The sequence below is a fragment of the Dermochelys coriacea genome, chromosome 1 (assembly GCF_009764565.3).
Source record: "Dermochelys coriacea isolate rDerCor1 chromosome 1, rDerCor1.pri.v4, whole genome shotgun sequence".
Taxonomy (NCBI): domain Eukaryota; kingdom Metazoa; phylum Chordata; order Testudines; family Dermochelyidae; genus Dermochelys; species Dermochelys coriacea.
The window spans coordinates 27057846-27078757 of NC_050068.2; the positions used below are offsets into that span (position 1 = coordinate 27057846).

Here is a 20912-nt window from a genome sequence, read left to right on the forward strand (position 1 = left end):
CCTCATATACTTTTAATCCTCTGTTTCCTAACAGGGCAGGATGTAGCACAGGTATACAGCAGAGAGAGCCTTCCAAACAGCTTTCTCCTTCACCCAGTTCACCCTTTAAAATGCCCCCCCCCAATTCCTGTTCCTCCTGATTATATATCTTCCCATTACTAAGCCAATTACTTTATTAGCCCACCAATTGCCACCAATCCCCACCAGTAACAGGCTGATTCCAGTTAAGTCTGCAACTTTCTCTGTGCTACAGCAACCTCAGTGACCAGAATTCTGCAACCAGTACTCTCACAGGCACCCTCCCCCATTTGGCAGAATTCCTAGAGAAGGGAACACATCTGCCAATATCTCTGCTCCCTCAGTTTACACTGGTTATAGCTGGATTTGGCCTATAGTTAATCAACCAGTAAGTGTAATGTGGTCCATTTAAAAAATGTATACAAGCCTTTTTCTGTGGATGTCAGTTTTCCAATCGTGAACTCACAGGAGCAAGAGATTTGCAGGAAAAACAAGCTAGTCCGGCTTTACAATTTCTCCCACAAATCTGAAGAATTTATATGTCTGTTAAGAGGGTGAAATGTATCAAAGTGTAAGGAGAGATCTGCAGAAGTAGAACACTGACCACTGTTCTTCCCTTCTTCTACTTAGGTAATGTGTGTACTGTCTTCCAATCAGAAAGACTGTTATGATTCTATTAAAAAGTTCCTGAGCCTTGACCGACCTGTACCAAGCCAATGTGTACTAGCACGCACTCTGAACAAGCCGGGCATGATGATGAGTGTTGCCACGAAAATCGCAATGCAGATTATCTGTAAACTCGGAGGGGAGCTATGGGCAGTAGAGATCCCTGTAAGTAATTTGTTTAAAATGTTTGTTTTTATCACAGCAAAACGTGTTCAACCATTTATGTTAATTAGTCTTTGGTACGTCAAAAATGCTTAGCTCTAGCTGAAATTGATTTAGCGTGGTATAAATTGTGCTTTGTTGATATTTTTCATCTGAGGATCTCAGAATACTTAAGCAACAATAATTCACACGAGAAACCACTCCTCAGCGAGAGGAAGGATTGCCCCAGATTGGGCCCTGTATTAATGATGCAGGATCCTTACTCTTGATCTGATGACTTCACAAAATGTTGGTGTATTTAAAACCCATCAAAATCATTTTCACATTATAGTATCTCACTGTGCATACTCAGAAACCTGAGCACTTCTTGTTTACAATGAAGATTGTTACAAGGTATAGTATTGTGAAACATATCCATGTTTTATGAAGGTATACGAACAAATGTCTAACTTTAGCATTTCTTTGATCCACATTTCGGGGCAGGAAATCATGCATTTGTGACCCTAATGGCCCAACCATAGGGAAAAAACCTCTAAAATTCTTTAAGCTTTATTTTCATGTGATCATATCAATAGGCCATTTAGTTTGACAGTATTTTTTCAGTGGTGATGAGATTTAAAAGAATAGAATTAAAAAAATGTAAGTCTTTCCAACAAAAAAAGACATGTTCTGGGAAGATGTATGGTCTATTGGTTAGAACATGGGATCATTAGATATAGCAGTGATATTACAAATAATACCTGACGACCCGAAATAGGATTTGGGTCCCATTGTGCAAGGCACTGTACAAACAGTTTTAAGCCAGATGTCTCATATTAGCCATATTTAACACTGGTATAATAATATTTATGTATCTCACAGGAGTGCAATGAGGCTTAATAATATTTTGACCTCCGTGGGTCTACTTGTGTGAGTAATAGCTCCCTGATGTAAGGGTTGTACAATTGCTCTTGAGGTTCAAACTTGCTTCCATTGAAATCAGCAGCCAAATTTCAACTGACTGAAAAAAGAACAGGATTGGGGCCAAAGTTTATATCAAGCAAGTCCTGTCTGGAAATCACAAATTCTAGTGTTAAAATGCCAGTTATTTGATTGTTACTTATGGGATTTGCATGTCCTTGAATACCTTATGGCAACCCAGGGTTGTGAGTTCAATCCTTGAGGGGGCCATTTAAGGATCTGGGGCAAAAATTGGGGATTGGTCCTGCTGTGAGCAGGGGGTTGGACTAGGTGACCTCCTGAGGTCCCTTCCAACCCTGTTCTATTATTATTTCTATTTCAGACTTAAGGTCAAAAATGAGATTTTTTTCTTCATAGCGTTGTCTGGAACCTGAATAGTGATTTCACAGAAACTTGGTAAAAAGTAAAATAAATGATCATACTACCGAATAACGTTTTCATTCATCAGTAGGAGATTCAATAAGCAATTAATTCCATATCAAGCTCTGTCATCTCCCCCTGATTTTTAAATTGATCATTTTGGGATGGCTCCTGCACATTTTAAAAATCACAGAATCATAGAATATCAGGGTTGGAAGGGACCTCAGGAGGTCATCTAGTCAAACCTCCTGCTCAAAGCAGGACCAGTCCCCAACTAAATCATCCCAGCCAGGGCTTTGTCAAGCCTGACCTTAAAAACTTCAAAGGAAGGAAATTCCACTACCTCCCTAGGTAACGCATTCCAGTGCTTCACCACTCTCCTAGTGAAAAAGCTTTTCCTAATATCCAACCTAAACCTCCCCCACTGCAACGTGAGATCATTACTCCTCTTTCTGTCATCTGCTACCACTGAGAACAGTCTAGATGCATCCTCTTTGGAACCCACTTTCAGGTAGTTGAAAGCAGCTATCAAATCCCCTCTCATTCTTCTCTTCTGCAGACTAAACAATTCCGGTTCCCTCATCCTCTCCTCCATAAGTTATGTGTTCCAGTCCCCTAATCATTTTTGTTGCCCTCTGCTGGAGGTTTTCCAGTTTTTTCACATCCTTCTTGTAGTGTGGGGCCCAAAACTGGACACAATACTCCAGATGAGGCCTCACCAATGTCAAATAGAGGGGAACGATCACGTCTCTCAATCTGCTGGCAATGCCCCTACTTACACATCCCAAAATGCCATTGGCCTCCTTGGTAACAAGGGCACACTGTCGACTCATATCCAGCTTCTCGTCCACTGTAACCTCTAAGTCCTTTTCTGCAGAACTGCTGCCTAGCCATTCGGTCCATAGTCTGTAGAAGTGCATGGGATTCTTCTGTCCTAAGTGCAGGACTCTGCACTTGTCCTTGTTGAACCTCATCAGATTTCTTTTGGCCCAATCCTCTAATTTGTCTGTCTCTCTGTATCCTATCCCTACCCTCCAGTATATCTACGTCTCCTCCCAGTTTACTGTCATCTGCAAACTTGCTGAGGGTGCAATCCACACCATTCTCCAGATCATTAATGAAGATATTGCACAAAGCTGGCTCCAGGACCGACCCTTGGGGCCAGGGCCGGTGCAATCACTAGGCGAACTAGACAGTTGCATAGGGCGCCAAGTGGTTGGGGGTGGCAGTGGAGCGGAGGTGAGCTGGGGCGGGGGGGCATGGGGAGGGCCGCCTGCAACAAGTAACGGGGGGGCGGGGCAGTGTACAGGGGAACCGTTCCCTGCTCCAGCTCACCTCTGCTCCACCTCCTCCCCTGAGCACCGCCCCGCTCTGCTTCTCTACCTCCCAGGCTTGCGGCGCCAAACAGCTGATTGGCGCCGCAAGCCTGGGAGGTGGGAGAAGTGGCAGCGTGCTCGGGGAGGAGGCAGAGCAGAGGTGAGCTGGGGTGGGGAGCTACTGCACGCAGCTCCCTGGGCCGAGGGGAGGGAGGGGGCGGTGGGGAGCTGCTGCAGAGGAGGACTCCCTGGGCTGGGGGGGGCAGCAGTGGAGGAGGGAGGCACCTCAGGGTGGAGGGGGGCGGTGGGGGCAGGAGCAAGATGGAAGTTTCGCCTAGGGCGCGAAACATCCTTGCACTGGCCCTGCTTGGGGCACTCCACTTGATACCGGCTGCCAACTAGACATGGAGCCATTGATAGCTACCTGTTGAGCCTGACAATCTAGCCAACTTTCTATCCACCTTACAGTCCATTCATCCAGCCCATACTTCTTTAACTTGCTGGCAAGAATACTGTGGGAGACAGTGTCAAAAGCTTTGCTAAAGTCAAGGAATAACACGTCTACTGCTTTCTGCTCATCCACAGAGCCAGTTATCTCGTCATAGAAGGCAATTAGATTAGTCAGGCATGACTTGCCCTTGGTGAATCCATGTTGACTGTTCCTGATCACTTTCCTCTCCTCTAAGTGCTTCAGAATTCACTGTTCCTCAGACATTCTTGTTAACTGCTGGAAATGGCCCACCTTGCTTGTCACCATGAAAGGTTTTAGTCCTCCCCCCCCCCCCCCCCCCCCCGCTGGTGATGACTCATTTTAAGTGATCACTCTCCTTACAGTGTGTATGATAAAATCCATTGTTTCATGTTCTCCGAGTGTGTGTGTATAAATCTCCCCACTGTTTTTTCCACCGAATGCATCCGATGAAGTGAGCTGTAGCTCACGAAAGCTTATGCTCAAATAAATTTTAGTCTCTAAGATGCCACAAGTACTCCTTTTCTTTTTGCGAATACAGACTACACGGCTGCTACTCTGAAACCTGCTTCAGAATTGGTTCCTTGAGGACCTGCTCCATGATTTTTCCAGGGACTGAGGTGAGGCTGACTGGCCTGAAGTTCCCCAGATCCTCCTCCTTCCCTTTTTTAAAGATGGGCACTACATTAGCCTTTTTCCAGTTATCCGGGACCTCCCCCAATCACCATGAGTTTTCAAAGATAATGGCGAATGGCTCTGCAATCACATCCGTCAACTCTTTTAGCACTCTCGAATGCAGTGCATCCGGCCCAGCTTTTCTAAATAGTCCTGAACCACTTGTTTCTCCACAGAGGGCTGGTCACCTCCTCCCCATGCTGTGCTGCCCAGTGCAGTAGTCTGGGAGCTGACCTTGTTCCTGAAGACAGAGGCAAAAAAAGCATTGAGGACATTAGCTTTTTCCACATCCTCTTCACTATGTTGCCTCCCTCATTCAGTAAGGGGCCCATACTTTCCTTGACTTTCTTTTTGTTGCTAACATACCTGAAGAAACCCTTCTTGTTACTGATAACATCTCTTGCTATCTGCAACTCCAAGTGTGATTTGGCCTTCCTGATTTCACTCCTGCATGCCTGAGCAATATTTTTATACTCCTCCCTGGTCATTTGTCCAATCTTCCACTTCTTGTAAGCTTCTTTTTTGTGTTTAAGATCAGCAAGGATTTCACTGTTAAGCCAAGCTGGTCGCCTGCCATATTTACTATTCTTTCTACGCTTCGGGATGGTTTGTCCCTTTACCCTCAATAAGGATTCTTTAAAATACAGCCAGCTCTCCTGGACTCCTTTCCCCCTCATGTTGTTCTCCCAAGGGATCCTGCCCATCAGTTCCCTGCGGTTGTCAAAGTCTGCTTTTCTGAAGTTCAGGGTCCGTATTCTGCTGCTCTCCTTTCTTCTTTGTGTCAGGATCCTGAATTCGACCATCTCAGGGTCACAGCCTCCCAGGTTCCCATCCACTTTTGCTTCCCATACTAATTTCTCCCGGTTTGTGAGCAGCAGGTCAAGAAAAGCTCTGCCCCAGTTGGTTCCTTCAGCACTTGCACCAGGAAATTGTCCCCTACACTTTCCAAAAACTTCCTGAATTGTCTGTGCACCACTGTATTGGTCTCCCAGCAGATATCAGCGTGATTGAAGTCTCCCATGAGAACTAGGGCTTGTGGTCTAGTAACTTTCGTTAGCTGCCGGAAGAAAGCCTTGTCCAGTGGAACCCTGTTTATCTGATCTAATTGGGACTGGGACCAGATTGGATAATCAAAAATTTGGATAATCAGGAGAATGGACAAAGAGCTTTCTATCTGTTGTTTTAAGATGCAGAGTTGCTTTAAAGCTAGCTGATCACTCCCGGAAAAGCATTAAAACATACCCCCCACACACACACTTCTTATATACTTAACAGAATATACAAACCTCTAGTTCTTGCAAATAATGTTATATTCATTTATTAACAGGAAAACCAATGTGAGTTTTAAACAAGTACAGGTATTGATCATTTTTACACTCTTTCCTCTTTAACCCTGAACATTATAGGGACTGTCTACAACAGTGTTTCTCAACCTTTTTGTTGCAGTTGCTCAGGGCTCCACACCACATGGAGGTTCGGTTAAAGTGAGTTCTTCTGTATTTCTTAAAGTATTCAGAACACTGCTTTATTTCATATATATTTTATCAATCTAAGGATTAATGGGAAACAGGTAATTCTGTTTCATCTTTAATCTTTAGCACTCACTTTAAAAAGAAAATTTACTTCATTCATTGATTTTCTTTGTCATTATAAAAACAGCTTGACAGAATGCTGAAATTCAGTTGCCAGAAGCAAGTGGAGGAAATGGACTACTTTATTTCATTTAGTATGATCTTTCATCACGAGACACCTGTGCTCCTTTTGAAATTCTTCCATTTAGTCTAATTTCCCTTCATAAAAGGTGTCAAGATTCCTTACTGAATGAGCAGGGCTTAACTCTTAGTGCTAGACAATATCCTTACTATGAGTGTTCTTTTATCATACACCAGAGAACTCTGCTCAATCTTTATGCCTCTCTGCTATCACTCTCCTTCCCATCTATGGCTTATTTAGTAAGATATAGAATTGTTAACTATGAACCAAATTTTGCCCTGAGTTACTCCTGTGCAGTTATACTTTTTCAACCGCACTAAAACTCCATGTCTGTTGTGCTCTGTATGTGAATTTTGCCCTGTATCTCTGCTTCTTATGTTGTATGAGAGTCTGAGCCTTGCAATGAGGTCTTGCTGTAATGATAAATAACAGTAAAAACAGGTACATTAAACCCAAGTATCTACAGTACCTTTGCAGTCCTTGTATTTGAATCCTCTTGTCATTTAATTAGGTGAGATAGGCATCAGAATACCAACATTTTGTGGGGATGAGGATGGGATTTCCATCCCTCTTTAGAATGAAACATTCTTCACTTTCATAGTTTGCATAGGTAGAAAAAAGTTAAGTAACACAATCTTATTTTCATAACAAAGTTAAATTTCACCAGTAGTACTGTGTGAAATATTTGCTCCCACCTATTACAGAGAGCCTGAGTCTCATCTACAGATGTCCTAAATTGTGGTTATTTCTGACACTTGAATTTAATTTAAAAGATTTGATTCAATTATTCCAAGTTGATAGTGTCCTTTAGCAATCTGTTCCTTCTCAGAATCACCTTAAGTCTTACCACTTTTTTCCCCAAGTGGAAAGCACACTGTGACCTGGCCTTCAATAATAAATATGCATAGCAGCATACATAAAATATTTTTTTAATTCTTTAACAGTTTTTCCCCAGTGAGCGAAAGAATGAAAGAATCACATTTTAAAGACTCTAGTCATTTTGATGCTCATTGGAATATCATTGTGATGGCATGATAAAATGATATAGAATGTGGGTACAAGGTCAGGACCTTACAGAATTAGCAAATCCGGTCTGAAGTGATCCATTAGCATTAGTGTGAATGTGCTTCATCTAAACAGAGTTTAAAATGTCTTTATTTAACAAAATTAAACTTGAGGATTTGAGGGTTTTATTGAAAATAGCATAGTTTCATCTGACAATACTCTAGCTTTGCTCTGTTGTGTGGCTCTATGCCATATGTATTTTAACTTTCAAAAAGTGATTTGGTAAAGCTTTGAAAATCAGTATATTTGAAGTACTGTATATAATTGGTAATTCATTGCATCACCAAATTATTCTCAATTTAAATTTATTTCACAGCTAAAATCACTCATGGTGATAGGTATTGATGTCAATAAAGATGCCCTTAAAAAGGGAAGCTCAGTAGTTGGATTTGTGGCTAGCACTAATTCAAAAATTACAAGGTAAGCCTTTTATACTGTTACTATTCCTAAGGATCCTATAATTATGCCTACCTATCTCAGAAAGGTGTCTGGGGGCTTACTTTCTATTTTGAGTTGTTTGGACAGAAGGTACTATCACTGACTGGAAGAAAACATAAAATTATTATTGATTAAAGTTTTCAGGTGACAGATGAGAGGAATGGTAGAAAACGAGGAGGTCAGTCTCTGATACATAGTGATCTGGATTGCTTGGTAAGCAGGGCACAATCAATGTATGGCTTTTAATATAGTACGGTCAATACAGTAAAGCCAAATGTAAGGTCGTATATCTAGTAACAAGGAACATAGACCATACTTACAAGATGTGAGTCTATATCTTGGGAAGCAGTGACTGAAAAAGATTTGGGGATTATGGTGTATAATCAGCTGAATGTGAGCTCTCCCAGTGTGATGCTGTGGCCAAAATGATTAATGCAATCCTTGAATGTATAAATGAGAATATTGACTAGCAGAGAGGCTATATTACCTCTGTATTTGTCACTGGTGTGACTGCTACTAGAATACCGTTTCCAGTTCTGGTATCCACAGTTCAAGAAGGATGTTGAAAAATTGGAGAGGGTTTAAAGAAGAGTTACAGAGATGATTAATGGATTGCAAGACATGCCTCATAGTGAGATACTTCAGAAGCCATCTGTTTAGCTTCTCAAAGAGAGGGAGTTAAGGGGTGACTTGACCGTAATCTGTAAGTACTTTGTGGGGAACAGAAATTTTGATTGGTGAAGGCTCTTCAAATTAGCAGACAAAGGTATAAAACAGTTTAATAGCTGGAAGTTGAAGCTAGACAAATTCAGAATTAGCCACTGAAACAACTTACCAAGCGTTGTTGTAGATTCTCCATCACTGGAGATTTTAAAATAAACATTGGATGCTTTTCTAAAAGCTGTGCTTTAGTTCAATCACAGCTATTGGACATGAAGCAGAAATTAAGTCGTTCTGTGGTCTGTGTTATGCAGGAGATCAGACGAGATCACAGTGGTCTCTTCTGGCCTTAAAAAATCTGAATCGAAGTGTAAGACTTCGGCTTCTTTACTTTAGTTGGTGTGCTCTATCTCCAGAGCGGAGAGGGGATACCAGTACCTAATGGACAATGTGCTCTTCAACAGTGATGATTGATAGGAGCAGTGGTATTGGAAGTACATTGGAAAAGGTCTACAGTGGCCTGCATACTGACCAAAAAAAAAAAAAACCAGCAGGTGCTCATTCAGTGAAACATAGTCATTTATTGTCTTGATTTTCTACACAGTACACTGGTGTAGCTCTACTAAAGTGAGTGGAGTCAAATAGTGGTAAAATTGGAGTTATGGGAGGGGAAATCAGGCCTATGGTAGTCAGGATACAATGAGGAGTACAGGAATCTTTGAATTGTTGTATTACTGCATCACCACTCACACCATCTCAGGTGTTCCACTCTATTTAGAAGTAGATTTTTCTTATGTAGATAAGTAGAATTCCAATTTACAAACACAGGGTGGAAGGAGGATGTTTTATTTAACTGTTGGAAAGCATTTTATTCTATACAAAATAATTCTAACTTTTCACCTACTATATTGCAAAAGATAACCAGATAATTGTCAAAGTGAGATGCATAATTTACAAAGCTACAAAGCTGTTCCCATTTTGTGTATGCTAGAAATTCATCCACTAGCAGAATGGTGTCATTATCATTCATTCACTTCTGTACATATATACATACTTAATATCCGCCTTCATACTGAGTCCGACTTAGTAAATCACCACCATCATTTCAAATCAGTATGGTTTAAATATAATTTATTTTAAAAGTCAATAATTTTGTGTTTTTCTTTGTAATCCCTTAAGTACGCCAAAGAAAACGAGAGTTTAAAACAAATGTGAAATAACTTAAAATGACTCTTAAATCCATAAAGACTGTAGAAGTCTTAAAAATGGCCATTTAGACGTGAGCCTGTGCCCATCAGCCATAGGTGTTTTACCATCAACTTCAACAGCAGCAAGTTTATGCCCTTATTTCATCCATCACTCAAACAGTTCCTAAGTATTGCAGAATATATGATACTCTGTAAGATCATCTGTTATGAGCCATTTGAGGTGTCTTCCACGTTAAAGACAATATCACACCCGTAGGCATCACTTCCAGTTGATACTGATAGTAGTTGTATATGTGGATCAAGAGTACCATGTGGGTCTTTAATGTTTTGATAAATATTAAGGAAGGCAGTGTTTAATGTTGTGAGCAAGGGGACTGGGAGTTGGGACTCTTGGGTTCTACTCCCACATTGGATGTGCTCACTGGCGCTGGCTTTCTCCTTTCTCTGGGGGTGCTCAACCCCTGCTCAGTCCCAGGCCCCACCTCTTCCTGCCACTGCTTTGCTCCAGTTTTGCTTGCTGGCCCCCACTCCACCCTTTCCCCCAAGGCCCCACCTCTTCCCTCCCCCGTTCCACCCCCCCATCCCTCCTCTTCCCACCCAGTTCCACCCCCTGCCCCGAGCGCGTCCCAGCTCTGCTCCTCCCATTCTCTCCCCCAGCACCTCTTGCACACTGCGGAACAGCTGATTGATGCAGGTAGGAGGGAGAGGGATGCTGGCTGCCGGTGGGTGCTAAGCACCCACTAATTATTTTTTCCCTGAGTGCTCTAGGGCTGGAGCACCCATAGATTCGCTGCCTATGGATGTGCTGGTTTTTGGATAGGATGTAAAATTCAGCTGCATGTATTATTGAAAGACAAGGGAATTTTTTGCAAGAATATGGGTGTTAACTCTTGTATCTTTGCTAAATTAGGTAATTACATCCTGCCTACTAAATTGGATATAGTATTCTTTTCGCTTTCTCTTAGTATTAAATAGCTGCCTTTTTTTGCCCCAAAGATAGATTAAGTGGCTCCTGTATATGACTTGTATAGTAGTTTATGGGGTGCTTTAGGATAAAAGGTGCTATATAAATATAAAATAATGTTTATATTATTATTTATATAGAACTTTTTGGAGTTTGGACCTGGTATAATGATAGTGGATTGATTGCAAATCCTTAATTCATACAGTGTCAGGGCAAGTGTTTGTTAATACAATATTCGGTCTGTAGACTCTTCTTAAGATAGAATGGTGACAATTTAATTTTGTTGTTGTGATATAAATTCAATGTTAGAAAGAAATTTCTTTGCATTCAGAGGTCTGTATGAAGTTAAATATTGTGATGGTTTACGTGTTTGGGGGTATATTCAGCAACCAACACAAATTTAATTTTTTCAAAGTAAAGCTATTTTTTTACAGTAATCCAGTAAGGGTATATTTTTAAACCATTGAAACCACACAGCTTTATTTATGAAGAACTCTAGAATTAAACAAACATTGTAACCAAAGTCAGCTATTTTATTAATGCATGATAGTGTCTTCACAATTCTGAACCTGGAAAGACTTGTTGGCAGCCCTGATGGGCTGCATTATAAGCTGCCATGATGTGGTTGGTCAACTTCTCAGTGCTGAATGGATGTTAATGTTCCCTCCATATATGTTCAGTCCAGTTCTTTGGTGTACCCCACCTTCTGCATATAATAATAATAAATAATAATAATAATAAATAATTAGCATTTACATAGAACCTTCCATCTGAGAATCTGGAAGTGCCTCACAAATATAGTGTAGTCATCTTACAACACCTCAGTGAGAGATGTAAGCATTTTACAGAGAAGGAAAGAAGGACAAGAGGTTGAATCTCAAGTTTTCAAAAGTGGCCTCTAACTTCAGATTCCTCAGTGTTTTGGGTGGCCAACTTTAGACACTAAGTAGCTAATTTTCAGAGCTTTTGAACACCTTAATCTACCAATGGAGTTATTGTGAGCTAACTAGACATCGAGTTTGAAAAATGTAACTCCATAAATCCACGGGAATAAGGCAGGTCTGACCTGTTCTACTGCATTGCTCAGGATCTGGATTTCATATCCACCTCAAGCTATCCTACTTTGAAGAGTCCTCCCTTTATTGGTAGTTTCAGGTGATGGCTGTATGATTTATGAGAAGCGTAGCCAATAGTAAAGGAAACTTGGAGTTAAAGTAATGCAGAACTCAGAAGAACACAATTTTAATGGTTGCCTAGTAACTCACTACTTATTTTTAGGTGGTTCTCTCGCTGCATCCTTCGGAATACAGGGGCTGATATCGCAGATTGTTTAAAAGTCTGCATGAAAGGTATAATGTCAGGTACCTTTTAACATTAGAACAATACAGTTATAGGTTGATTATTGGCTATGTCTCAATGTATTGTTTGCATTACATTCTAATCTCTTGTGTAAATGAATTTCACAATGCATCAGAACCTGTAGTATTATAGAAACTCTTATGATTACAGAAATTAGCTACCTAGACTAGTTTTAAAACCAATGCACAACATCATTACACCAGTTACTCTGTATTTTGTAAATTATTATATTCTTTCATTGGTTCTTTTGATAATAAGTTAGGGCTTTAACTTGTAAATCCTTAATCACAGGAATAGTCCTTATTCACTATACGGAGTACTACTCCCATGTCCTCACTTTGTAAGCTCCTTGGGGCAGGAACCTTTACTTACTATGTATTTGTAAAGAGTAAGGCTCACAAGGTATGCTATCTAAATATATAATCAAAATTACATGGTAATGTATAGTAAGAGACCTTGAAAATTTCACTCATCCAGCGTGAGTAGGACTCTTTTTTTTTTTTCTACTTCAACATCTGTAGAATCCAAGCTCTACCCAAAAAAAAAACCCAAAACCACCCCAATCCCATTTCTAGCCCTTGTGATTGTGAAGAAAACCTTCCAAGAACCAAGTGTGGTCTTCCTAAGGCTTACGTCTATACTACACACTACTTTCAGCAGCATGGAGGGTATGTGTAGCTTCACGCTGCAGTATGTGTCAACTCAGTAAAATGCTCTGGCAGTTTTGAAAGGCTTCAGTAGCTTCCCCCACAGGAGTCTTTTCCTGCAGCAGGGAAAAGCTCAGGCACTGGGACAGTAAATGGCTAAAAATAGCAGTATAGACAGGGAGGCATGGCTTGGGCGAGCAGAGCCATGTAGGGTATGTACTTGGTTACATAGTGCACCCCCATCCTGCCCCTTCAGATGTATATTTACTTGCCTAAGCCATGTCTCACCATCAACACTGCTGTTTATATCTGTGCTGGGAGGTGAGCTATGTACACTACACACAGTCAAAAGAAGCCTGCAGTGTAGATTTAGTATAAGTCTTCGAAGAGATGATTCCAATGTTGCTATCTCTTTAGGAGGGGCAGATGATGAGCCTGCCTGTCACCAGTGCTAAGGCTGCCAGAGTCCAGCCATCACTCCTAGGAGTAGTGAGCCTGGTGGGGAAGAGGCCACTTATATCCTGATCCAAAGAACATTAACATCAATGGGAATGTTTCCATTTATTGTGGTAGGCTTTGGCCCATAATTTGCGTATTTCAAGTATATTATGAATAGGGCTATTAAGTGATTTAAAAAAATAATCTTGTTTAATTGCGCTGTTAAATAATAGAATACCATATATATAAATATTTTTTGATGTTTTCTATATTTTCAAATATATTGATTTCAGTTACAGCACAGAATACAAAGTGTACAGTCTTCACTTTATATTTTTATTACAAATATTTGCACTGTAAAAAAGTTTTTTTAATTCACCTAATACAAGTACTGTAGAGCAATCTATTTATTATGAAAATTGAACTTACAAATGTAGAATTGTGTACAAAAATTTTATTTTTGTATGCCATGTGAAACTTTAGAGCCTACATGTCCACTCAGTCCTAGTTCTTGTTCAGCCAATCACTCAGATAAACAAGTTTGTTTACATTTGTAGGAGATAATGCTGCCTGCTTCTTGTTTACAGTGTCACCTGAAAATTAGAACAGGCATTCGCATTGCACTGTTGTAGCCGACGTTGCAAGATATTTACATGCTAGATGCGCCAAAGATTCCTATGTCCCTTCATGTTTCAACCACATTTCCAGAGGACATGCGTCCATACTGATGACTGGTTCTGCTTGATAACGATCCAAAGCAGGGCGTACCGATGCATGTTCATTTTCATCATCTGAGTCAGATACCACCATCAGAAAGTTGATTGATTTTCTTTTTTGGTGGTTCTTGTTCTGTAGTTTCCACATGGGAATGCTGCTCTTTTAAGACTTCTTAAAGCATGTTCCATACTTCATCCCTCTCAGATTTTGGATGGCACTTCAGATTCTTAAACCTTGGGTCAAGTGCTGTAGCTATCTTTAGAAATCTCACATTGATACCTTCTTTGCATTTTGTCAAAGCAGTGAAAGTGTTCTTAAAATGAACAACATGTGCTGGGTCATCATCTGAGACTGCTATAACATGAAATATATGGCAGAATCTGGGTAAAACCACAGAGCAGGAGACATACAATTCTAGGGTGACCAGATAGTAAGTGTGAAAAATCAGGACGGGTGTGGGAGGGTAATAGGTGCCTATATATGAAAATACCCCAAATATCGGGGCAGTCCCTATAAAATCAGGACATCTGGTCACCCTGTACAATTCTCACCCAAGGAGTTCAGTCACAAATTTAATTAACACTTTTTTTTAACAAGCGTCATCAGCATGGAAGCATGTCCTCTGGAATGGTGGTTGAAGCACGAAGGGGCATACGAATGTTTAGCATATCTGGCATGTAAATACCTTGCAGTGCCAGCTACAAAAGTGCCATGCGATCACCTGTTCTCACTTTCAAGTGACATTGTAAATAAGAAGCGGGGGAGACAGCATTGTCTCCCATAAATGTAAACAAACTTGTCTTAGCGATCAGCTGAATAAGTAGGACTGAGTAGACTTGTAGGCTCTAAAGTTTTACATTGTTTAGTTTTTGAGTGCAGTTAATTAACAAAAAAAATCTACATTTGTAAATTGCACTTTCACGATAAAGAGATTGTACTACTGTACTTGCTTAGCACCCACATTTTTTCCCCCCCGGAGCACCCATGGAGTCTGCACCTATGCTTTTGTTTCTTTTTTACAGTGCAAATGTTTTTAATAAAAAATATAAAATAAGCACTGTACACTTTGTATTCTGTGTAGTAATTGAAATCAATATATTTGAAAATGTAGAAAAACATCCAAATATTGAATAAATTTCAATTGGTATTCTGTTTAACAGTGCGATTAAAACTGTGATTAATTGCAATTCATTTTTGTGTTAATTGCATAGTTAACTGCGATTAATCAAAAAGAAAAGGAGTACCCGTGGCACCTTAGAGACAAACAAATTTATTAGAGCATAAGCTTTCGTGAGCTACAGCTCACTTCATCGGATGCATTTGGTGGAAAAAGCAGAGGAGAGATTTATACACACACACAGAGAGAGAGAGAGAGAACATGAAACAATGGGTTTATCATACACACTGTAAAGGAGAGTGATCACTTAAGATAAGCCATCACCAGCAGCAGGGGGGGGAAAGGAGGAAAACCTTTCATGGTGACAAGCAAGGTAGGCTAATTCCAGCAGTTAACAAGAATATCAGAGGAACAGTGGGGGGTGCGGTGGGGGGAGAAATAACATGGGGAAATAGTTTTACTTTGTGTAATGACTCATCCATTCCCAGTCTCTATTCAAGCCTAAGTTAATTGTATCCAGTTTGCAAATTAATTCCAATTCAGCAGTCTCTCGTTGGAGTCTGTTTTTGAAGCTTTTTTGTTGAAGGATAGCCACTCTTAGGTCTGTGATCGAGTGACCAGAGAGATTGAAGTGTTCTCCAACTGGTTTTTGAATGTTATAATTCTTGACGTCTGATTTGTGTCCATTCATTCTTTTACGTAGAGACTGTCCAGTTTGGCCAATGTACATGGCAGAGGGGCATTGCTGGCACATGATGGCATATATCACATTGGTAGATGCGCAGGTGAACGAGCCTCTGATAGTGTGGCTGATGTGATTAGGCCCTATGATGGTGTCCCCTGAATAGATAGGTGGACAGAGTTGGCAACGGGCTTTGTTGCAAGGATAGGTTCCTGGGTTAGTGGTTCTGTTGTGTGGTGTGTGGTTGCTGGTGAGTATTTGCTTCAGATTGGGGGGCTGTCTGTAAGCAAGGACTGATCTGTCTCCCAAGATCTGTGAGAGTGATGGGTCGTCCTTCAGGATAGGTTGTAGATCCTTGATGATGCGTTGGAGAGGTTTTAGTTGGGGGCTGAAGGTGATGGCTAGTGGCGTTCTGTTGTTTTCTTTCTTGGGCCTGTCCTGTAGTAGGTGACTTCTGGGTACTCTTCTGGCTCTGTCAATCTGTTTCTTCACTTCAGCAGGTGGGTATTGTAGTTGTAGGAATGCATGATAGAGATCTTGTAGGTGTTTGTCTCTGTCTGAGAGGTTGGAGCAAATGCGGTTATATCGTAGCGCTTGGCTGTAGACAATGGATCGAGTGGTATGATCTGGATGAAAGCTAGAGGCATGTAGGTAGGAATAGCGGTCAGTAGGTTTCCGATATAGGGTGGTGTTTATGTGACCATCGCTTATTAGCACCGTAGTGTCCAGGAAGTGGATCTCTTGTGTGGACTGGTCCAGGCTGAGGTTGATGGTGGGATGGAAATTGTTGAAATCATGGTGGAATTCCTCAAGAGCTTCTTATCCATGGGTCCAGATGATGAAGATGTCATCAATGTAGCACAAGTAGAGTAGGGGCATTAGGGGACGAGAGCTGAGGAAGCGTTGTTCTAAGTCAGCCATAAAAATGTTGGCATACTGTGGGGCCATGCGGGTACCCATCGCAGTGCCGCTGATTTGAAGGTATACATTGTCACCAAATGTGAAATAGTTATGGGTGAGGACAAAGTCACAAAGTTCAGCCACCAGGTTAGCCGTGACAGTATCGGGGATACTGTTCCTGACGGCTTGTAGCCCATCTTTGTGTGGAATGTTGGTGTAGAGGGCTTCTACATCCATAGTGGTTAGGATGGTGTTTTTAGGAAGATCACCAATGGACTGTAGTTTCCTCAGGAAGTCAGTGGTGTCTCGAAGATAGCTGGTAGTGCTGGTAACGAAGGGCCTGAGGAGGGAGTCTACATAGCCAGACAATCCTGCTGTCAGGGTGCCAATGCCTGAGATGATGGGGCATCAAGGATTTCCAGGTTTATGGATCTTGGGTAGCAGATAGAATACCCCAGGTCGGGGCTCCAGGGGTGTGTCTGTGCGGATTTGTTCTTGTGCTTTTTCAGGGAGTTTCTTGAGCAAATGCTGTAGTTTCTTTTGGTAACTCTAAGTGGGATCAGAGAGTAATGGCTTGTAGAAAGTGGTGTTGGAGAGCTGCCTAGTAGCCTCTTGTTCATACTCCGACCTGTTCATGATGACGACAGCACCTCCTTTGTCAGCCTTTTTGATTATGATGTCAGAGTTGTTTCTGAGGCTGTGGATGGCACTGTGTTCTGCATGGCTGAGGTTAACAACAGAACACCACTAGCCATCACCTTCAGCCCCCAACTAAAACCTCTCCAACGCATCATCAAGGATCTACAACCTATCCTGAAGGACGACCCATCACTCTCACAGATCTTGGGAGACAGACCAGTCCTTGCTTACAGACCGCCCCCCAATCTGAAGCAAATACTCACGAGCAACCACACACCACACAACAGAACCACTAACCCAGGAACCTATCCTTGCAACAAAGCCCGTTGCCAACTCTGTCCACCTATCTATTCAGGGGACACCATCATAGGGCCTAATCACATCAGCCACACTATCAGAGGCTCGTTCACCTGCGCATCTACCAATGTGATATATGCCATCATGTGCCAGCAATGCCCCTCTGCCATGTACATTGGCCAAACTGGACAGTCTCTACGTAAAAGAATGAATGGACACAAATCAGACGTCAAGAATTATAACATTCAAAAACCAGTTGGAGAACACTTCAATCTCTCTGGTCACTCGATCACAGACCTAAGAGTGGCTATACTGCAACAAAAAAGCTTCAAAAACAGACTCCAACGAGAGACTGCTGAATTGGAATTAATTTGCAAACTGGATACAATTAACTTAGGCTTGAATAGAGACTGGGAATGGATGAGTCATTACACAAAGTAAAACTATTTCCCCATGGTATTTCTCCCTCCCACCCCCCACTGTTCCTCTGATATTCTTGTTAACTGCTGGAATTAGCCTACCTGCTTGTCACCATGAAAGGTTTTCCTCCTTTTCCCCCCCCTGCTGCTGGTGATGGCTTATCTTAAGTGATCACTCTCCTTTACAGTGTGTATGATAAACCCATTGTTTCATGTTCTCTCTCTCTCTGTGTGTGTGTGTGTGTGTGTGTGTGTGTGTGTGTGTGTAAATCTCTCCTCTGCTTTTTCCACCAAATGCATCCGATGAAGTGAGCTGTAGCTCACGAAAGCTTATGCTCTAATACGCTCTAATAAATTTGTTAGTCTCTAAGGTGCCACGGGTACTCCTTTTCTTTTTGCGAATACAGACTAACACGGCTGCTACTCTGAAACCTGCAATTAATCGACAGCCCTAATAAATGGTGCTCAGCTTTAAATAGATCTAAGGTGGATGTGTGTGTGTAGTGTATGTTTATTATATGCTGTGGCAAAATACCTTGTTCACCTCAGTAGGCTCAGTTCTTTTTAGCCTTGGAGACTCAGGTTTGGGGCAAGGCGAATCCTTATAGGTGGCATAAGGTCCTGCTACTCCTCTCCTCAGGCAGTCCCTTGTGCTTGTTTTCCTTCCCTTCTGGGGAGCGAGTGCATCCTCCCTACTGGGAAGGTCTGGTGTCTTTCTACAAACAGCCTACTGGCAACTTCCCTGCTCCATCCCTCCCTCACTGTCCCCCTCCTACCATCCAGGGGAGGGTTTAAAAAGGTCCCAAGTAGTTGGAGTCAGCTGAACCTAATTGGTTCCCTAGCAACCCCTTTTCCAGCTGAACCTTATTGCCCCATGGTTCTCTCTCCTCAGTGGATAGGGAGGGGCCTTTTAAACCCCTGGGACTAATTACTACTCCCCTTTTGTAGTTTCTCCTGGGTTTACCACAATGCACAGAAATATATAGTGTTCTGCATTAGGTAGTCTGTATTTACAGAATGTTAAATATAAGCATGTGTAGTTTTCTTTGGTACTTGGAATTGATTAAAAACTGTGTTTAGCTTTTCGTAAATCCTGAACATTTGATGGAGCCAACTGTATATAAAATACAGGAAATCACAATAAAAAGATATGATCAATTTATTTGAGTCATTAACACCAGGAATTAATTTGTACTATAAGTTTAATAAAATAATATGTTGTATATTAATGCATTAAAAACATTCAAGTGAAACAAAAATGCATCGGAGAACTTGCTGTTACTATTAATAGCATATACAGTACAGTATACATTTTAGCAGAGAGGGAAATTTATTACCTCTAGTGCCAGGGCTAGATCTTATAACATTGTATCTCCAGTACTATTTTTATGACCCCATATTCTATGAAAATCAAAACAAAATGATTGCATATTGTTACAAAAGAAAACAAGAATATTAAATTGGGTTTCAAAGAAATAAACCCTGATCACTCTCTCTTTACTGATGCGGTATGTACTATAGGAGCCATCAGCAAGTGGCACAAGTATAATTGTGAATTGCCTGCGCGCATCATAGTATACCGTGATGGTGTTGCAGATGGCCAGCTGAAGATGGTTGTGGATTATGAGGTCCCACAACTACTTAGTGTCCTCACAGAATTAACTACTAATTACAGGTAACTAGAATTTCTTCCCCACCCTCCTCGTTCCATGTTGGAGAAATCAAAGCAAGTTCAATGCACTTATATCTATTATGTCATTTCCTATAGAAATATATATGAAAACATAAAATTCTGGTTGACATTGCTGATTTCCAAAGAGACTGAGGACTTACAGACACTATCATGTAACTTGATGTTTTCTTTCAGCACTCATACATAACCTATTGTTTAGATGCCTTATAAAAGACAAGTAGAACATTCTGAATGAGATATGGCAACATAATTCAAGCCATCTGCCTGTTTCTATTCTTAGTCCTTTTATAACTAGGAAGGAGGTAATATGAAATCATTTATTATAGCTACTTTATATTTGTCCTTTGTTTCAAGTCCCAAAGTTTCAGTGATTGTGGTCAGGAAGAAATGCATTCCTCGATTCTTTGCAGAGGCAAACAGAAACCTGCAAAACCCACCTGTTGGCACTATTGTTGACACAGAGGCTACTCGTCCTGAATGGCAAGTATACTTGCGTCAAACCGATAGAACCTGCTGTCTTCTTCACAGAGTACAATTTTAATATCAGATTAAGGGAGTATAATGTTATTAAGCAGGAGTCTTCTAAAACTTCAAATTAGAAAGGCACCCTGAAATTTATTCAGCTCTCCTAATTCAACAAGCATACAGTATAATTTGTTTGAAGGAGTAAATATATCCGTTTTCAGATACACTTGTAGAATTTCTTCATTGAACACAATTCATTTTAATTCCTGTACAAAAATTCTGATTTTGAAACGCCTATTAAAAGTGAAATATACAGTGTTCTGCACTGAATGACGCTAACCAAATTGAAAGAGTACATAAATCTGCATTAATTTTTAAAAATGAGTTATAGTATACAAAATGTACATACCAATATAATGCATTCATCTTTACATTATATTTTAAAAGATAAATCCACAAAAACCCAGAGAAAATACAACTTTAGGATTCTCCTGTAGGTCTGATTTGCTTGTGCATTACTCCAGATTTATGTTGGTGTAAATCCATTGATTTCACTGGCATGAAGCTAGAGTAATGCGTGGGCAAATCAGACCCATATCAGAATTCTAAAGTTATATTTTCTCTGTTATACTTATTATAGGTATTAATATTAATGTAACTAGCCGAAGAAGCTACATCAATAGACATTGATACAGAGCTGACAGACTCAGAAACCTAACAAGGAAAAAAGGTTTGCATTTTAATGTCCTTTTCAAACCCAAACATAACATTTCAGCCAAGATTTTAAGCCAGGCCTTGTCTACACTACAGAGTTTTGTCGACAAAAGTTATGTCAACACTCAAGGCGCTATAATAAAAATCGGTA

The 20912-nt window shown here is 40.8% G+C and overlaps 1 protein-coding gene across 5 annotated transcripts in view; it reads left to right on the top strand.

The window, feature by feature from the left end:
• Nucleotides 1–20912, top strand: part of PIWIL4 (piwi like RNA-mediated gene silencing 4) — a 100301-nt gene that overhangs the window by 69588 nt on the left and 9801 nt on the right. For 4 of the 5 annotated variants that reach the window (XM_043504170.1, XM_038401346.2, XM_038401365.2 and 1 more), the window contains 5 exons: nucleotides 649–849; nucleotides 7721–7824; nucleotides 11953–12023; nucleotides 19411–19564; nucleotides 19937–20062. In XM_043504170.1, the coding sequence (XP_043360105.1) occupies nucleotides 649–849; nucleotides 7721–7824; nucleotides 11953–12023; nucleotides 19411–19564; nucleotides 19937–20062 (656 nt within the window). The remainder of the gene's footprint in view (nucleotides 1–648; nucleotides 850–7720; nucleotides 7825–11952; nucleotides 12024–19410; nucleotides 19565–19936; nucleotides 20063–20912) is intronic. The other variant, XM_043504171.1, reaches the window with a different exon arrangement.